The sequence below is a fragment of the Carlito syrichta genome, unplaced genomic scaffold (genome assembly GCF_000164805.1).
Source record: "Carlito syrichta isolate Samal-C Ts95f unplaced genomic scaffold, Tarsius_syrichta-2.0.1 Scaffold304713, whole genome shotgun sequence".
NCBI classification, from domain to species: domain Eukaryota; kingdom Metazoa; phylum Chordata; class Mammalia; order Primates; family Tarsiidae; genus Carlito; species Carlito syrichta.
Genome location: NW_007248809.1, coordinates 555,362 through 568,365, shown reverse-complemented (window position 1 = coordinate 568,365; position 13,004 = coordinate 555,362). Strand labels below are relative to the sequence as shown.

Below are 13,004 nucleotides of genomic sequence, written 5' to 3'. Positions count from 1 at the left end.
GCGCTACCACGCCCAGCTGATTTTTTTTTATTTATTGTAGAGATGCAGTCTTGCCAAGTTGCCCAGGCAGGTCTCGAACCCACGGGCTCAGGCAATCCACTCACCTCAGCCTCCGAGCCCGGCGGGAACACCTTTTTTTCGTTTAATTCACACAGCCCTATGAAGCCGGAATTACTCTGCCTGTTTAAAGAAACCAAGGCTCAGAGAGAGGAACGGCTTGTTCAAAGCCACGGAGCCAGGAAATAGAGGAACTTGGATTTGAACTCAGATCTGTGTTATTCCAAAGCCTTTCCCAGTCTACATCATTGAAAGGTAGGATGGTGATGAATGTGGAGAATTTCTCGTCCTTTTGCAAAATTCTCTCTGATAGTTTGGTTACATTTTCTTTTCAATAAATTATGGACTTTTTTTTTTGAGATGGAGTCTCACTGTCACCCAGACTGGAGTGTAGTGGCCACTCCCGGCCACCACAGCCTTGACCTGCTGGGCTCTGGCGATCCTTCCGCCTCAGCCTTCCAAGTAACTGAAACTACAGGCGCGTGCCACCACGCCCAGCTGATTTTTGATTTATTGTAGAGATGAGGTCTCACCAAGTTGCCCAGGCGGGTCTTGAACCCGCAGGCTCAGGCAATCCACTCACCTCAACCTCCCAAAGCACGGGATTACAGGCTAAGCCACCGAACCCGGCCAATTATGGACTTTTTTTTTTTTTGTTGGAGTCTCACTCTGTCTCCCAGACTGGAGTGCAGTGGCCGCTCCCGGCCACTGCAGCCTCGACCTGCTGGGCTCTGGCGATCCTTCCGCCTCAGCCTTCCAAGTAGCTGGAACTACAGGCACGTACTACCACGCCCGGTTAATTTTTGATTTGTTGTAGAGATGAGGTCTCACCAAGTTGCCCAGGCAGGTCTCGAACCCGTGGGTTCAAGCAATCCACTCACCTCAGCCTCCCAAAGTGCTGGGATTACAGGCTGAGCCACCAAGCCCGGCTAAAAACAAGAGTTCTTACCATGTACTAGGTATTGCTCAAGGCACTTCAAAAATATTAATTCATTTAATCTGCATAATAATCTTATAAGGGAGATATGATAATTATTGAAAGGACAAACTGAGAGTGGGAAGCCATTTTTCATCTTGGTCTTAAATCCTGACACAATGATGAGAAAGCAGAAGCTATGCTTTTGGAGAAATGCACACTTTAGGTAAAATTAACTTTACCGACTTTGTCTTTTCAGAAACAGACTTCCAGGTATTAGAGATATCTCACAACGGCAATCAAGCTTGCCTAGAGTAAAGGGAATTTACAAGGCCTACGACATCACGCATTGGGCAAGGATTGTAAAAGTCACGAAACTGGTAATTACAAAAGTTATGACCGATCGCTCAGAGGGAGAGCAGGTGGGGATTCGATCTTCCAGTAAATTGGGCATAATCTACAGGGAAGCCAAGGATACCCCGAAGCTAACCACTGGGAATGCATAGGAGATAAGGGGAAGTGCACCCTCCATTAGCTCTAAGGAATGTCGTTTGGAAAGGTACAGAAGAAGGTACAGAAGAATCCTTGTCACGCCCTTCTCTAGGGGCTATGATAATGTGAGCAGGCATAAATGGGTCTCGGTGTCACAGGATCTCCAAGACATCCACAGGTGGTCGATAAAGAAGTCACAGCAGTCACGTGCAACATCTCCAAGAAAAGGATTTAAGCCAGGGCTTTGGGGGCTACAACACCACACTCACCTAGAGTGTAGGCCCACTCCCTGTCTGTGGGGGGTGAAGCTTTCTTAAATAAATCTTTTCTTTTCTCACCTCTGTGTGTTGCAATTCTTTGCATTTACTCGGGTCTCTGGGTTGCCAGCGTTCACCTCTGGCTTGCCATCCCCGGCGATGCTGCACCTCCCTGCACCTCTCCGCCCTCACCCTGTTCGTACCCTAACAACTACCCCATTTCACACATAAGAAAAATGAAGTACAGTTAATTTTTTTTTAATTTGCCTAAGTTCACATTGCTAATAAGTGGTAGAATCAGGACTCAAATCTAGGCAGTCTAGTCCAGAATCTGACTGTGCTGCTCTCTTCCAGGAAAAATGGGTCTTCTGTTGTGACACTTAAGGGATTCAGGATCTGAGAGGCTGAGCGTTGTGGCCCTACGGACACACTGTAGTGGCCTGAGTTCCCATAATCTCCTGGTCACATGTGTCATGAGAAGTCCTCGCCCCCGTCATCCTTTATCAAGTGCTCACAGGCACCACCCTGCCCATGCCACCAGTGGTCCTGGGCGCCTTCAGACAGAGCCCGCCAGAACGTTCATCTGGTCATGCCAGCCCATGTCAAAGGTTACTCTCTGGGAGGCAGAGACGGAGGATCGCTTGAGACCAGGAGTTCAAGACCAACCTGGATCACATAGCAAGACCCCCTGCCTCTACAAAACAAACAAAGACTTAGCCAGGCATGGTGGCATGCACCTGCAGTTACAGCTATTTGGGAGGCTGAGCAGGGAGGATTGCTTGAGCCCAGGAGTTCAAGGCTGAGCTATGATTGCACCACTGCATACCAGCCTGGGCAACAGAGTGAGGCCTTGTATCACTCTAAAAAAAGAAAAAAAAGGAGGCCACCCTGTCAACCCTAAGCTTTTGACTGCAGGTTAGTCTCAGCAAAGGACATCTGACCAGCATTTGGGACATGGAGGTAGGCCTGGGAGAGGCTCCTTGATCCTTGCCGTCTCTTGGGTGAGCCAGGTGTGACGCAGATCTGGAATTACCTCAAACCTAGCGGAAGCCAGACCCTCAGCCCCTCCTCCACCTGTTTGCAGGTCACACCCTCACTAGGGGTAGACCCCTCTCTCCAGCCTCTCCTTCCTTCCCCAAACTGTCCTCCGCCTTGGCTGCTGGAACCTGGGGACCATGGAGAGAGCTCCTGTTCCCAGCTTCCTGGGATGTTGGTGGGCAGCAAGGCGGGGCACCAAAGCTCTGCAGAGGGCAACCGAGGCCTGCAGAACGAATGACCACAGACATGGGGGAAGGAGGAGACGGGGCCCAGGGAGGCCACAGGCTGGATGATGTGATGCTAACAACCTGAGAGTTAGATGCAGAACAACAGCATCCCAGGCTGCCAGGTTACTCACTTTTCCATAGGGCCATTTGTCCTTTCTTAGTTATTGGTTCTTTGTATGTACTGATCCATCTTCTGTCTACTTTTTTCTTTCTTCCTTTTTTTTTTTAACCAACAGAGACTTGATATATTTTTAAGTCTTTAAGGACACAAGTGACAACTAAATGCATTTCCAATATAAAATGTTCAAAGATTATAGATAAAGCAAAGGTCCTGCTTGCCCACCCCCTGCCTTAGTCCCAGATTCCTCCTTATCAGTGTCAGTATTTGTGGGACAACCTCTGAGGGTTTCATACTCACATATTTTCATTTAGTTGATCTAGGTGTGGGGTTTTTTTGTTTGTCTGTTTGTTTTTGTTTAGTTTGTTTTAAACAGTCTGTACTGTATTTTTGTTCTAGGGGTTGTTTTTTACCATCTCATGACTTGTCTTGGAGTTCTATGTCAATACACAGAAATGAACCTTCTTCTTTTTAACAAATGCATATCATCCTACAGCATGGACCCACGTGTGTTTAACCTATCCCCTACAGTTAAGCATCACATTTTTCACTATAAACAAGGATGTGACAAATGGCCATGATTGCGCTTCCTCGTGCACCTACATGTTGGAGACCTTCTCCTGGACAGATTCCAAATAGTAGAACTGCTGAGTCATAGCAGCTGCCTTATTCTTCACAGGCCCTACTGAACTACCCTCTGAAACAGCAGAGTATTTAAAAGAGCCAATTTACATTACCAGCAGCAGTATTTAAAAGACCCAATTTTCCTAGTCCCTTTGCCTACTCCTGACATGACCAAACATTTTAATGTCTTGCAATCCAATGGGTGGAAAATGATGTCTTGTTGTTTTCATCTTTACTTGCCCAACTATTAATGATGTCAAGCATCTTTTCATATGTGCATTAGCCATTTGTACTTCCTCTTCCAAGAATACCTGTTGAAATCCTTCACTCACTTTTCCATAGGGCCATTTGTCCTTTCTTAGTTATTGGTTCTTTTTATGTACTGATCCATCTTCTGTCCACTTTGCACTACCAAACCTTTTCTCCCAGGCTGCTGCTCGCCTCTTAGCTTTGTTTTATGATTCTTCTGTCTATTTTGCTTTTACTGAACCTGAAAATGGAGTTTGGAAACCGGTGTAACCACAGGCCTTTCAGAAGACACTAATCATTCCCTCTCCTCTCCCCCAACTTGCTCTCCTGTGCCCTCATGAAGCACTTAGCTCTCTGCTCAAGTTACTGGTGACCGTCTGTGTTACTGTGTTCTGGAAGGTAGAGTCTTCATTCCCTCATTTATATATCTCCCTCGGGGCCCAGCACAGAGCCTTAAATGTTGTAGGTTCTGAAACCAAACTGAATTAAGGCCAACATTAAAAGCAGCACAAGACTTGATCCCAAATATGATTTCACTCAACTCCACTAAGCAGGTATCAGCGGCTTTTCTCCTTCCCAGAAACAGAAAACAAACTCAGAAGGCATGCAGGCTGGCTCGATGAAATATTAAGCGGCTGTCTCCAATGATGTTGCTGATGGTTTGTGTGGTTGTTACAGAGTCCAGGAGACAGGCAAAAAGGAAGGCGTGTGACCAAACCACAATCATTAGACCTCTGCTGTCTTCTTTGGGAAGGGTTTTAGTATTAAAAGGACATTTATTCTCATTAATGCAAAATTAAGGAGTTTTAAAAAGCTTTTACAACCTAAACTCCCTCTGAGAGGTCAGCTCTAACACCCTAAACGTCTTCTGCTCCTGTTATGCTTGGAGCCAAGCGGTTCCTAAGGTCCGGGGCGGCCTGACAACAGGCCAGCAAGAGGGAGGAGAGAAGGAAGGATGTGTATCGGCTTGCACAATGACCCAACCCCATCCTGGGAGTGATCAAAGGAGGCATCACTAGATACCAGTCCCACTAAGAGACAAGTCACCATGCACTTAGCCCTGGGGACCCTGAATCACTGATTCTAAAGGCAGAAAGGGGTGAATCCACTGTTCAAATTCTCTTACCTACATCTCCCAAAAGTAGCCATCCATCTTCAGCTTAAAACATCTGCAGTAAATGCTGATTTTGTTGGAGCTGAGTGACGGCTCCTATCATACTATTCTCCCTATTTTTGTATGTCTTGTTTTTTTTAAGCTTTTTTTAATGCCCACCATAACAGGGAGCCCACAACTTCCTACAGAAGCCCAAGCCTCTCGGACATTCTGTTGGGAAGTCTCTGTTTTCACTGAGTCATTGTGCTCTCCTGTAGCTCTGGTTCCCCCAGAGGACTTTAAAAGCTTAGTGTCTGGCCGGGCTCAGCGGCTCAGCCTGTAATCCCACATTTTGGGAGGCTAAGGTGTGTACATTGCCCGAGCCAGCGGGTTCGAGACCCACCTGGGCAACTTGGCAAGACCTCATCTCTACAATAAATCAAAAAATTAGCCGGGCGTGGTAGTGCGCGGCTGTAGTTCCAGCTACTTGGAAGACTGAGGCAGAAGGATCGCTGGAGCCCAGCAGGTTGAGGCTGCAGTGGCCGGGAGCAGCCACTGCACTCCAGTCTGGGCAACAGAGTGAGACTCCAACTCAAAAAAAAAAGCTTAGTATCTAAAGTTAGACAGACCTGGGTTCCAAAGCTGAGCTCACTTGCTGAAATATGACTCTGAACATATTATTCTAATCTCCCTGAACCTCAACTTCTCACTGCACAATGGTGACAATAGTGTCATCTATGTCGTAAGTTTGTTGGGAAAGTTCCATGAGATCATGCCTGGCACCTGGCGTGTGAAGTGTTCTTTGTCATTTTACTGGCTTAGTTCTCCTCCTGGGGGCCAAACAGAACAGGTCACCCACCTCTGCACTGTGAAAGACCTTCACAAGACAAACAATGCTTAGCAAAGGAGCCCATAAAAAGGATATGACCTGGAATTTAAAAGACCACAAGTATCTGTGATGATGTAAACAAGAAAAACAATGCCCAAATGCAAAAGAGCTCCCTCTGTGTCTTGGAATCTCCTATGATTACGGCTAATCTCTTGGTTGTCTGCACTTGTGTTCTGAGACACTGACATGAATAAAGAGAAAGCTGTGGAACATTGAGTCTGCTGAATCTTACAGAAGAATCCAAGAAAGCTCACTCTCTCCCCTCTGCCTGTTGGTGGATAATGTGCTGATGATGTGGGTACCTCACTTATATTCATTACACATTTCTACAAGACAAGAGGTACACAAAATACAAGAGGCAGCGTGTGTGATTCCATTCTAAGGAGCAAGATTCTATTCCCACTGCAGGATAACCTGGCCTTCAAAGAGAGGGCATGGCACACATTTCTAGTTCCCTGAGTGACAGTTACCAGCGTGAGATCACGCCCTGAGCCCAGCATACCTTGGCCTGTTTTCCAAAACACGACTCCATGCATCTGTCCTGACACTCCGATGCCCCCGACATTCCGGAGCAGCTGCCGAGGAAGAGCAGCAAGGCACTTGTTTAGGGCTTGGATGATTCTGCTCACATCCTGCTCCCGCCCCTGAAAACAGACAGGACATGTTGGGTGGAGGCAGACACACGGGCAGGGGAGTGGGGCAGGCCTCCAAGGATCTTCTGGGTGGTGGCTGCCCAATGAATTCCAGCCTCAGGGAAGAGATATGGGACTGAGGGTTTCCCACCACCTCCAGCGGGGCCTGGAGTAGGGATGTGACGGGCAAGGACCCACTCCCTGCCTTCTCAGATGAGGCACTGCTGCAGGTGACGTGCTGCCATGACCCAGGCTCTGCCCTCCACCAGGGTCTGAGTTGCTCAGTGCTTTAAATAGAGGAAATTAGGGAAAGGTCTTTCAGGAGGCACAGAGAGCAGTGGAGCTGGGGACCACTGCAGGGAGGAGCCTGACAGGAGAGGTGTGGTCAAGAAAGGTCTAAGGGACTAAAGCACCTTAGGGTGAACCCTGGTGCTTTCATCTATCTGGCAAGCATTTCCTGGGTGTCATGAGGATCAGGCCCTGGACTTTAAAACCAAAGTCCCCAGAGGGAAGGCAGCCAAGGATGATGCGTAGGAACCTGTGGGGCACAGTGCCCATGGGGTCGGGCTGTGTGAGGGGTGGTAGGAGAGGAGGCTGGAAGTGACCGGAGGCTAGGGCCTAATCAGTCAGTGGGGGTCCCTGCGCAAAGGGCTCTTCCTAAAGGTCATGGGGAGTTTCTGGGGCTTTCTGAATGGAAGAGCATTGTTATCAGAGCTGTGTTTTCAGAAGATGAACTGGGCAATGGTATAAGCTACATAGAGTGAGACTGTTAGTGGGAAAAGATTTCCCAGGGGGGAGGAAAGAGACTGAAGAAAGTCAGGACCATTTTTTCCTGATTAGCTTTTTCTTCTGACTTCTTTCCTCCTAAAAAGTCTCTAGGCCAAGTAACCTTGACAAAGTCATGAGAGATAAGCAGAATTTAATCCAATATCATATTGATGTCTGTAAGAGTCAAGTGGTCCTAAGAAACAAGACTATGAAAAGAATGCAGGATTTGGACAACTGCAAAGGTCTTCAGGGTCATGAGAGGATGCATTTTGATAGCTCAGAGATAAAGAAATACCTAGTCCAACCAAGTCCTCTATCCAAATGGGTGGGAGTTACTGATCTGACTTCAAAAGCAGGCAACAACATGAAATAAACCTAAGCCATCTGGGCTCTCTGACCTCTTCCTTTAAATTAAGTCCCTGTTCAAGATTATAAATAGCATCTCAGGTTCCCATTCCATTCCAGTAGATGCCTCTAATCAGTAAGACATCCCAATAAGCTAAGAAGGCCACCACTTAGGAAATCAATCCAGATGACATAATTGTTTCCTTGGTGAAAAAGTAAATTTCAAAAGTGAATGATTAAGAATTAAATATATTCATGTTTAAAAGAATCATATCTATGCTATTAACATTTATGCTTAAGGAATCTTTGAATATTTAGTATTTCAAGTAAATTTAAATGTTTAAGAGAATCTGGCCTAGGTGACCTCTGTAGCTGCAATCCAAAATGTGAAATTGAGGCTGGCTACAGTGACTCACACCTGTAATCCCCACAGTTTGGGTGGCTAAGGCATAACAATAAAATGTGAAATTGAATAATTGTTCTAGATTTGTGGTTATATGTTCAAATCTCACTACATTTACAAAAGAATTTGAAACATAAGAATATGTAAGGTTTACATAGGTCTACTTTTTTTTTTTTTGAGTTGGAGTCTCACTCAGTCACCCAGACTGGAGTGCAGTGGCTGCTTCCCGGCCACCGCAGCCTCGACCTGCTGGGCTCTGGCGATCCTTCCCCCTCAGCCTTCCAAATAGTTGGAACTACAGGCGTGTGCTACCCCGCCCGGCTAATTTTTTTGATTTTTATTGTAGAGATGAGGTCTCGTCAAGTTGCCCAGGCAGGTCTTGAACCCGCAGGCTCAGGTAATTCACTCACCTCAGCCTCCCAAGGCACAGGATTACAGGCTGAGCCACCAAGCCCGGCCTTTTTTTTTTCTTTTGTTTTTTTTTTTTTTAAAGAGACAGAGTCTTGCTCTTTGGCCCAGGCTAGAGTGCAGTAGCAAAGTTATAGCACACTGCAGCCTTAAACTCCTGAGCTCAAGCAATCCTCGTCTCAGCCTCCTAAGTAGCTGGAACTACAGGCATGCACCACCATGCCTGGCTGAATTTTTTTTTTTTTTTTTTTTGGTAGTGACAGGGTCTCAAATGCTGCCCAGGCTGGCCTCAAACTCCTAGCCTCAAGCAACCCTCCCTCCTCGGCCTCCCAAAGTGCTGTGATTACATATTAAAACATGAGCTACTGCACTCGGCCCGATTAATTTATTTAATTTATAAGAATTTCTTAAGTATTCTGAAAAGATTTAAGTCAGACAATTGCAGTACCTAAATGAAAAAAATACGTGAAATGTATAACCGCAGTTTAAAACATGTAAAGTATTTAATTAACTAAAAAGAGATTAAGTATTATTCAAAGGTCCTCAAAAATAATAATTAAGGGCCAGGCTCGGTGGCTCAGCCTGTAATCCCAGCACTTTGGGAGGCCGAGGCGAGAGGATTGACTGAGCCTGCAAGTTTGAGACCAGCCCGGGCAACTTGGTGAGACCTCATCTCTACAATAAATCAAAAATTAGCCGGGTGTGGTAGCACACACCTGTAGTTCCAGCTACTTGGAAGGCTGAGGTGGGAAGGATCGCCAGAGCCCAGCAGGTCGATGCTGAAGTGGCCGTGAGGGTGCTACTGCACTCCAGCCGGGGTGACGGAATGAGACTCCAACTCAAAATAATAATAATAATAATAGTTAAGGCCAGGTGTGGTGGCTCTTGCCTATAATCCCAGCACTTTGGGAGGCCAAGGCAAGAAGACTGACTGAACCCAGGAGTTTGAGACCAGCCTGGGCAACATAACAAAACCTCATCTCTACAAAAAAAAAATCAAAATATTAGCTGGGCATGGTGGTGCATGCCGGTAGTCCCAGCTACTTGGGAGGTTGAGGTTAGAGGATCACCTGAGCCTAAGAGGTCAAAGCTGTGCTGAGCAAGCCATGATTGTGCCACTGTGCTCCAGCCTAGGCCACAGAGTGAGACCCTGAGTCAAAAAATAATAGTTAAAATGTCAGACTTAGAATAAGCTCTATAAGCTAAACTTCAGAGTTTAGGTAAGAATGAGGGTTCTAAATTTCATAAATAGAACAGTTACTGTGATTTCATCCAAAGTAAACTTTTCATGGCATACAAAAATCACCTGAAGGAACAAAATAAACTTCTATTTCACAACTAGAAGCATCCGTGGAAAGTTCAGATGAAAAGAAGGGGAAGAGAGATGTGACTCTGCTTTTAATAAATGTCTGTTCTTTGGGGAACTGAAAAAGCTATGGTCTTAGAAAAGCATCCGAAGGCTGGGTTCTCAGGCCCACGGCGCCCATCCAGAGAGTGCAGCCTTCCCCGCCTCAGAATAAACTTTTCACTTGCCTGTCAGACTGCTGGCCCTGGTCAGGGGCAGTTCTCCAAGGAACAGAAAGAAGGAAGGCAAAGAGCAGTGAGATGGGAACAGGAGTAGAGACGGAGTACTGAGTATGGTCCCGAGGAGGCAGTCCCAGGTCCTGACAGGGAGACACAACAGCCAAGAGGAAGCAATGGGCAAGAGGGGCACAGAAAAGGTATGCGACTATGCATGGTCCCCAGAAAGGAAGAAAGAAGACAAGGGTGTGGGATGGGAGGAAGAAGGAGGCTGGGAAGAGACATTTGTTTAGATCTGCACTGTCCAATCCTGCAGTCATTAGCCACATATGCCTAGTCTGAATTGAAATGTGAAATGCACACTAGATTTCTATTTAGCATGAAAAAAAGAATATACAATATGTATCAATATATTTTTATGGATGATTACATGTTGAAAATGCATTAGATACTTTGGGTTAAATAAAAAATGCAATTAAAATTAATTTCACCCATTTCCTTTTATCTCTTTGAATATGACTACTAGAAAACTGAAAAGGACATGCATGGTTCACATTTGTCCCTCACATTTTTATTGGATACTGCTGATTTAGAGTCCCCCCATCTGGGCGTGGTGGCATGTACCTGTAATCCCAGCTACTCAAGAGGCTGAAGCGGGAGGATCGCTTGAGCCCAGGAGTTTGAGACCAGCCTGGGCAACATAGTGTGGCCACATCTCTAATAATAATAATGATAATAAGAATCCCCCCATATAGCCATCAACTGATGCATTGTCCCAGGATAGAGGAGCCACTGTTTAAATGGGCCCAGGTTGGGTGAGTTGTGTGGGTACAGAGAGAAGAGGAGGGAAACAGGCCAGATGAGGTAAAGACAAGGAGGCAGTGTTCAACAGTTTTAGGGGTGAGTATGATCACTGAGAAGCTCTCAGACAGACAATGGGCAGACTCCCAATGTAACAGGAAAGGCACTGTCCCCTTTCCTTGGTTCAGATTATCAGTCTACATCCAGATCAAACCCTAGAACATCAGACTTGAAAAAAAGTGTTTAGAAACTCATTCACCCCTACTCCCCCATGTTCCTTTTTACAGCTGAGGAACCAGAAACCCAGAGAGGAAAAATAAAAAATAAAAAATAAATTGGGAAAAGGTCACAGAGCTTCCTTCAAAAACTCTAAATTTGCAAATACCCCAAAATCTGACCTTCCACATAGCTGCCAAGCTTGACCTTGGTATACATAAGGTGTATGTATGAACATGAGGAAAAAACACAGCTGGCAGGTATTACTATAGATCAGTGGTTCTCACTCAGGGATGACTGTGTCCGCTAGGGGACGTTTGGCAATGTGGACACATTTTTGGTTGTCACACGGTGGCAGGGGGGAGGGGGGGTTCAGGTGTTAATGGCATCTAATTGACAGAAGTCAGGAATGTGATTAAACATTCTATAATGCACAGAACAGGACATTTTCTCCTCCCAACAAAAATTATGCAGCCCAAAATGTCAGTAGTGCCAAAGTTGAGAAGTTCTGCCACAGACAGCATAGCAATTCATCCATGGGTGGGGGGGCGGTTGGTATTACTGGTCTCTGCTAAGCCTTTCATTAGACAGGTGTGGCATATTGGGTGTTCCTGTAAGCACAGAACAGATTGCTGAGAGACAGAGGAAGTCGAGAAAAGTCATTTTCAAGAAGTGGCTCTGTTTCAAGAGAAAGGGGCACTGCCTGAGCCTACTCTTCCTTGATCCCAGCTTTCCTGCTTACCCCCACAGGGTCAAATTCAACTTGGCCACCATGTCATAGTCCATGAAGTGAGATAATCATTCTAAAATGCCCTGGTGCCCCAACCAAACTAATTTGGAAAGTCTCCATGAAAATGCAAAGTGTTCCTAAAATCTGCATCTTCTTAATTGCTTCTGAGCAAAATCAGCTCTGATCCCTAAAGAACTGGGTCCAGCTATGTGGCAAGAGTTTGTGAAAAACAAAGCTCTTGGGGTGGGGCTTGGCCCAGAAAATCAAGGTTTGTGGCTAGAAGGGACCTTAAAGGCTGTCTATTTCAATTCAGAGAATAAACTGAGGCCCAGACAAAAGTCATGAAGTACACAGAAAGTTCCTTGATATCAATTTCTACTGTCAATTAACTGAACACAGAGCTACCTTCTGTGGGGAATTAACAGGATCTAGCTCCGAGGATTGACATATTTTCTGAAGCCACCCACATCTCCCAACAGAACCCATTATTCTGAAATTGTCACTTCTTATCTTGTATCTTTTACAAGTCACTAGTTTAGTGGATAATTGCCAATCTGACCCTTAAAAAAAACAAACACGTTTTTATCAGCTTATCTCTCAATGTCTTTCTATCTGCTCTGAGGTCTTTCCCTCAGGATGTCTTGGCTTTTTGAGGCTGGAGCACTTTTGCTGATCAAGTGTTTCTCCGTTCAAATTCTGCTTCTGTAGAATGAGAGAGGAGTCGATTAGGCCTGATTCTGCATCTGATTTCCAGGGGAAAACCCAGACTCTGCCCTGGGGAGCAAACTGAATCCTGAACTTGAGGGCACAGGGCAAATGTGAGGAGCAGAGAGCAGGAGTGAGAGGGAGGCCTGTGGTCACTCCATATATGTACACAAGAGGGCAATTTCTCCAAGGTCAGGGGACAGAGAGTGGGGGACGGAGAGCACAGGGATCTAGCGCCTACGGCGAGGCCCCCAGAGGAGTCCAGAGAGTGGGGGCTCAATACTAGCGGGTGGGAGCGCTAAGGATGGGACCTAAGGGATCAGGCATAGCTGCAGCAGGCAGAGAGGCCCTGCAAGAACGGGGACAGGCGGAGGTCAGACAGGCTGGAGCAGAGACTTCTTTGGGGGAAGGGCAGTCGGGGAGGCCTCCTTGGGGAAGAAGGTTGTCAGGAGGCTCCTGCTGACGGCGCGGCTCCAGGACCCCTCCTCACCTGGGGCCCTGCCGCCGCGCTCTCA

General features: G+C 46.4%; 1 protein-coding gene across 1 annotated transcript in view; it reads right to left on the bottom strand.

Annotated features, from left to right (window-relative positions):
* Window positions 1-12,997, bottom strand: part of SHPK (sedoheptulokinase) — a 27,486-nt gene extending 14,489 nt beyond the window's left edge. The window contains exons 1-2 of the mRNA XM_008060751.1: window positions 12,980-12,997; window positions 6,463-6,604 (exon numbers count right to left, since the gene is read on the bottom strand). Coding sequence (XP_008058942.1) covers window positions 6,463-6,496 — 34 coding nt within the window. The 5' untranslated portion in view covers window positions 6,497-6,604; window positions 12,980-12,997. The remainder of the gene's footprint in view (window positions 1-6,462; window positions 6,605-12,979) is intronic.
* Window positions 12,998-13,004: the final 7 nt, after the last annotated feature.